This window comes from Chenopodium album, chromosome 1 (assembly GCF_948465745.1).
Source record: "Chenopodium album chromosome 1, dcCheAlbu1.1, whole genome shotgun sequence".
NCBI classification, from domain to species: domain Eukaryota; kingdom Viridiplantae; phylum Streptophyta; class Magnoliopsida; order Caryophyllales; family Amaranthaceae; genus Chenopodium; species Chenopodium album.
In genome coordinates this window covers 44,689,835-44,696,972 of record NC_137834.1, presented here as the reverse complement: position 1 = coordinate 44,696,972, position 7,138 = coordinate 44,689,835, and the positions used below count along the sequence as shown (strand labels likewise).

Genomic DNA, 7,138 nt, shown 5'->3' with positions numbered 1-7,138 from the left:
TATAGTTGTTACCCTAAACATGATACTAGGAAGATCAAAACACTCTAACATGACACTAGGAATCAAAATAACAATCTAAACATGATTTCTATATCATAATATCAATAAATCAATTAAAGCACTTACTTGGATGCCTCGTACCCAGGGGCGAAACCAGGATTTTCAAGTCCTGGGGGCCGGACTTGTTAAAAAATAGATTGATAAATTTTTTTTAAAAATAAACTAGTATTTTATTGTTACAAAAAAAAAAAAAATAGTTAAATCGTACTCTACGATTTTTCATAGTAGCAAAATCATCAATCAAAGATTCAACACTAAACTCTACAACAATCTCTTTTTCTATGTATACAACCAAAACATCTCTAAGAAAATCATCCTCCATTTTACTCCTTAGTTGAGTTTTGACGATATTCATTGCAGAAAAAGCACGCTCACAAGTTGTTGTAGAGACAGGAAGAGTTAGCAAAAGACGAATCAATCGATCAACAAGAGGATATGTAGACAATTTCCCTGTTGTAGTTAACTCTTGGCAAAGATGTGATAAGGTAGATAACTTATCAAATTGCATATGTACACAAATATCCAAGTAAAAGTGTTGCAACTCACATTCAAGTTGATATTTTTCTTGTTCAGAGAGGTCTTCAGGGTAATGCTTTTGCACCAAGTAGCATATTTTCTCAACATCAAAAGACTAAAAAGAGTCTTTAGGATCCAATGTTGCATTCAATATAAGAAGATCAATCATTTGTTCATCAAACCTATTATTAATTTCTTGTAGTTGTGAATCTGAAGCTGCAATAAATAAATCAACTCGATAATGATGCTCCATTGTTATTTTTCCACCTTGATGAGAACGACCTTTACCGGCTGTGTAAAGAGTAGTCATATCTGGAATATCAACATTATTCTTCTCACAAAAAGACTTAACCTTTTGAAACAAATCATCCCAAACAGTCAATCTAAAATTTTGTATCAAGTCTTTTGTTGTAGAAACAAGACTCATAGCATTAGCTATATCTTGACTATGCCGTTGTAGAGCTTGGCATAAATTAGGGGTCACCCCTAAAAGTTCCCTCATCAAGTGTATAAAAATGAACTCAAAGGACATTAATGTATCATAAGCATTATCAGCATTGGCACGTTGTTCAGAATTTCCTTCTTTAATAATGGATAGAAGAACCTTACCTATAGAAGAAAATGTCCTTACTAAATTGTTGATTAAATTCAAATGAGATGTCCATCGAGTATCAGCAGCACGCTGTAAGTTCTCTATTTGATTCAATCCTCTCCCAGTTTGAACCTCGTCATTAGCAATCTTGTTTGCTAAATCATCTTTTTGTGCAGCTTGTAACTCATCATGTCTTTTCAAAGATGCATCAACTATATTGACTATAATTGCCAATTTAGTGAAAAGTTGTTGTATGGGAATCACTTCTTTTGTAGCTCCAACCAAAGATAATTGAAGCCTATGAGCAAAACAATGAACATAGTATGCATAGGGTGAATCTTTCAATATTAAAGCTTTCAAACCATGAAATTCCCCTCTCATATTAGAAGCTCCGTCATATCCTTGACCACGAATATTTTTTGGGTTCAAGTTATGATAAGACAAAACTTTATATAATTCTTGTTGCAAAGTTAATGATGAAGTGTTTTTCACATGAACAAGATTAAAAAATCGTTCTTTTAAAATTCCATCATGATTAACAAACCTTAAAACAATTGCCATTTGTTCTCTTAATGCCCTATCTTGAGATTCATCAAGGATGACACAAAATTTTGATTCTCCAATTTCCTTTCTTATTTTATCTTGCACTTTTTTCGCTAAAATTTGTAAAATCTCCTTTTGAATTGTGGATGATGTATATGAAGAATTCCCTAAAAATAGTAGTGTTAGTTAAATGATGTTTGGGAGAATTGAATAAAAATACAAATCCTCTAAAAAAATTTATTATTAGTGCCTGGAGCATTTTGCAAAACGACTTTGTTCACATCTTTGTTGTATGAGGCTATAAACTTTATTAGCTCAAGAAAGTTTCCTTGATTCTTAGAGTTTACACTCTCATCATGGCCTCTAAATGGAAAATTTTGAAATGCTAGCCAACGAACTGCATCAATTGAAGTTTTTAACCGCAACTTGCTATTCTTAATCTCTTCTTCTGTCTTCCCTAAAAGTGGTGGTTCAATATGTTGATTTGTATTCAACAAGTCATCACATTCCTTTTGATTCTTATTGTGTTGGGAATTCGGACCTTTGCCCATATGATTCAGAAAGGAACAATTCTTTCCACTATTCACTTTTTTCCAACTAGTAAACCCATCATGGGTAAAACATCCGGTTGCTTTATTTGTAAAAAGAAAGCATGGAAATCAGAATGCAACATCTCTTGATGGAGAATGTTCTAACCAAGGAAATTGTTTAAACCACGTTGATTGAAATGAACGAAGATGTTTTTCTGACCCAGAATAGGGATAATCATCTTGAATGGGTTGAAACGCTTTTAGTCTCAGATACTCCCTCCTTCTTTGCTCACGCTCATTGGGATGATAGTCACTAAATTGTTTGCGTATCCCGGGATCACGCTCAAGAGTACATGAGGTATTTATATCATTAGTTTCAAATCTTTGAACTTTTGAGAGTTACCAGTTTCGGGAATTGAAGTTCTAGATCTTTTTTGCCCCTCAAAATTTGTGGTTTGCTCATCATCATCACACAAATTACTTTCGGGATTCAAATTTGCCTTTGAAGTGGAACCCTCTTCTTGTTGATTATTAACTTTTTTGTAAAAAAAATCTAGTGTTTTTGATTTCATGATTTAACCTATATCAAAATAAAACAACAATTATCAAATTAATTAGCAAATAACCCTAAAATTTTATCTAATGGTCCATTCAATAAATTAAAAATTAGCCAAAAATATTAAATAATTAAACATATTAACCAAGTAAACAACTAATCACAATCATGTAAATAACAATAAGAAATTTATTAATTAAATGAAATTACATAACTTAAAAAAATTAATAAAAAAGAATTTTTAAAAATACCTGTTTTATTTGATTTGCTTATGAAGTGTGAAAAGTTGATAAAAACAAGAGTAGAAATATAGAATCTCAATTCTTAAAAATATGATGCAGGTTCCCCTCATTAACTTTATATGTAGCTTTAGTCTTTGGGCTTTATTATCAAATCAAGCCCAAATTGAATAAGAAGGTTTATCTTTAAAAAAGAGAGTAATGAGATTCGAACCCAGGCTCCTTGGGGGAAAACATCATTACCTAACAAATGTGACAAACCTTATTTGTTGTAATTTATGTGTCTTCAACGCTATATATAATATTTTAAGGGGGGGCCAAGAGTTGATAATAAAGGGCCGCAAATCTGGGTCGGGGAGGCCGGGCCTCCACCAGCCCCCCCCCCCCCCCCCCCCCCCGGTCCCTTCGCCCCTGCTCGTACCTCTTTCTAATAACAAAATACATGCGTTAGTAACTTCAAGGAAAATAATAAAATAAAAAATTAAATTAAATAACTGAAATAAAGATTTGGGACCAAACCATCAGAAAATAAAACCTTTCACGTCTAGGGCGAAGGCAACTTCGAACTTGGATAGGTGTTTCTAGATTTTGTGAATGCGGAATTTTGTTTGTAAAAAGGATTGGTTCAGAAAAGAGAGAACTAGAGAGAATTCCTAAGAATTGATAGTTGTTGATGAAAATTTATGATTCTAAATAGAATTTAAGGAGGCATTTTATAAAGAAAATCAGTCGGATATGATAAAAAATGAATTAGAGTTTCGAAAAGAATAAAACACGACCGCAGCGCTGAGCACGCGACTGTCGCCAAACGACAGAGCTGTCGCCAGACGCCAGACGCTGGTCCTCTCGCCAAACGCTGCAATCAGCTTTTTTACGCGTTTTCTTATTTTGATAAAATTTAAACGTACGAGAAGGAAAAATCGTATTTTCCTTAAAAACATTTCTTTTATTCTGATTAAAACTCTTAAAAGTCAACTATAGTCAATTTATCAATGCTTATCAAATTAGGATTCAAAAGAACCTTCTAGAAGATTCTAGAAGACTATAATCAAACCTTATCACATTAGGAATGATAAATCAATAATAGGCCCTCCTCTAGATCATTGGGCCGCATATAAAGATCAAACCAGGCCCAGTTTAGTAATTTGGCCATAACTTCCTCATTATTCATCGGAATTGGGCTTATAATATATCGTTAGAAAGCTATTTTCGAACCCGAACCAACTACACTATTATTGGACCCTTGACATGGACCAAACTAAACTAGATTGGCTGTTTCTTAAAATAGGTTTTCAAAACAGAGATAAAAGGAATACAAACTAACCGCAACACTAGACTTCCCACACTTTCACTTCATTCGATTATGTTTCGACGTGAAAGGCATTCATCAATGGGTTTGGTTTTGGGGAGACACATTTGGGTGTCTACAACGAGATTCGTCGTGACTTACTTTTCTATCCTATAAGAGGAAGATGGACAAATTTCATAACTCAAGCATAAGGGTATTAGCAACAAATTACCAAAGGCTAAAAATCTATAAAATTTTATAACAGTGTTAGCAATAATTTTGATATGGTATTTTTTTCAATGCGTAATCTCGTGTCAATTTCGTCCGTATGATTTGTTAGGTTTAAATCTAAAAATTTTTAAAAATTCATTAAAAAAATTTTGCAGGCGAAATGGAATAACCCGTATTTTGAAATGGAGGTAAACGAAAGAAGGCTTGTTGGCGTGGTAAGTTTTTTTAATATCTTAATTAAACTTGGTTTTTTTTTCAATCATGGTTTTTTGGACACCAAATTGTAGCGTATTCCGGGTACATTAATTGAAGGAGTTCAAGGTGTGAATGGAAATCTGGAAGTATTTAGGGGATATAGTAACGCATCGTGGAACGTACCCCTTCGGATCGTGGATTTAGGATCCAAGTGAATGTATTCTTTGGAGGACGGTTGAGAAAATTTTGTGACCGAGAATGACATAAGACTTGGTGATGTCTTAAAAATTTATTTATTTCATAACACATGTGTTCGTGTCAGGGTGTTTAGAGTATGTCTAGAGGTTGTGGATCCTATTGACATAGCCCCAAATGATATCCCAAATGTTGTAGAAGAAGAAAGACCGTGGTTTTTGTCAACTTTTACGAGGTCTTACATGCATCTAGGCGTAATGGTTAAAGGCTAATTCTAACTTTAATGTATTTGTCTTAAAGCGACTCATATAATTTTAATGTGTCTAACTTGTCTTTGTTTTTTACATTATTGTGAAGAGTGTTCCAATTGAATTCGCTCGGGAGCACTTCGTTGATTTTCCTGAGGACACCGCAGCTTTATTACGATTTGGAGATAACGAGTGGGATGCAAGTTTGCAAATAGAACGTGATGGTTGGAATAAAATCATTACTCGTTTCATTAACAAGGGGATTACGGATCTGATTCAACAAAAAAATATCCAGGCTAAGCAATAATTTGTTGTAGAATTTTACGACGACAACCCTCCCATATTTCACATGTATTACCATTAGGATTAAATTCATAAACTAGTCTCAACCGTGTCTTTTGTTAAAAATTGTAAAAGCCATGCTACTTCAATTAAACTATTTGTTGTTGGACATTGTTAAAAGCCATTGTACTTGAACTTCTTAATGTTTTGTTAATAAATTTAATTTTAATTATTGTTATATTTTGCTCTTTATGCATTATAACTTTGTAAGAGTTGCATTGTTCAATCAATGTAAGAATTCTGAGTTGTCCAATCATAGCTATCATCTTTACAACTCAAGTGTACACCTTGTAAGAGTGGGAGTTGTCCTATCAGTACTTTCCCTTACAACCCTTGCTAATTCTAGTCTACACCTAGGTTTTGTAGTCTACAACCAGGTCATGTAGTCTAAAACAAGTTCATACCAAATGCCATCAACTCCTAACACCATATCATTCAACTTTTTCCAATTTTTCCAAAACCTTTTTCCATAACCTTTTTTATTTTTTTTATTTTTTAAATTAAAAAAGATCACATTTTAAATATTTTTATTATATTTGTAATAAAATAGTCGTATATTCTATGTACAATTTTTTTTTAATAAAATTTGTTACATGAAATAGAAAATTAATTTATTTTTTTTAAAAAACTTTTCGGTTTTGTAAAACAAATTTTGTTGTTATAAAAAGATATTGTGAAATAGATTATGTCTCATAAATTAATTTATTGATGTATGTGCCAATGGGGTGTGAGGATTATGATTTTTATTGTTTTTTATTCTTTTATTTAATTTTTTTTTCAATAACTTTTTTATCTGTTGAAGTTGTGTTGGTTTTAGCAAAAGGTTGCATTGTATTATCAAATCGACACTTTTTATATTTTTAAATCACAACTTTTATCACAGACAAGTACAATATCTAGTCTAAAGCCTTTCCTTGTAGTCTAATAGATAATCAATCCTATTCTACTATGTTTAAGTATAAATTTTTTTTAATACTTAAGTTTTATAAAATTATTAAATTTTTTTAAAAAATAAAAATAAATTACGTAAAAAGTTGATTGCAAGTTACCAAGACAAGTGTCATTCACTTTATTTTATTAATTCGAGCTCATATTTTAATCAAAATATTGTTTGCATTGTGTTGTCAAATCAACACATTAAGTTATTGAGATTTGTAATTCTAATAAAAACTTTTTAATTGAGATGAACAATTTCTACTCTAAATTCCTATTTTTTATTTTTGTTGAGAATTGGAATTCTAGTGTACATCACAGATTTTTAAATTGAGAAGTACAATTTGTAATGTATAGACCTTTTTTATTTTTAGAAGTTGATAGTCTAAAGTCTTTTGTTCTTGCAATCTTAGACTCCTAGTATACCACTTTTAAGTGTACTACTTACAAGTATGAAAGTTTTTACACAAAATTAAAAAATAAAACAATAAAAGTAGATTGGAAAGGTGCAAAGCCAAGTGTATTGTGTTGTCTAATCAAATTTTTTTTATAGTAGTACATAATCCCTGTGTATATGTTGTACTATTATGTTAAAAATATTGTTTAAATCAACACTTTAAGTTATTGAAAATTAGAATTCTAGTTTAAATGAAGTGCATGATCTAGTGTT

The 7,138-nt window shown here is 31.6% G+C and overlaps 1 protein-coding gene across 1 annotated transcript; it reads right to left on the bottom strand.

Annotated features, from left to right (window-relative positions):
* Positions 1-691: 691 nt before the first annotated feature.
* Positions 692-2,262, bottom strand: LOC145631928 (uncharacterized). Its single transcript, XM_081684162.1, has 2 exons — positions 1,962-2,262; positions 692-1,878 (listed from the first exon to the last, which is right to left on the bottom strand). The coding sequence occupies exons 1-2, from the start codon at positions 2,260-2,262 to the stop codon at positions 692-694; spliced, it is 1,488 nt and encodes a 495-aa protein (XP_081540288.1).
* Positions 2,263-7,138: the final 4,876 nt, after the last annotated feature.

Coding starts and splice junctions, on each gene's coding strand:
- LOC145631928 (XM_081684162.1), bottom strand. CDS start 2,262: ATGGGCAAAGGTCCGAATTCCCAACACAATAAGAATCAAAAGGAATGT. Junction 1,879..1,961: donor CGTTTTGCAAAATGCTCCAG/GCACTAATAATA, acceptor TACTATTTTTAG/GGAATTCTTCATATACATCA.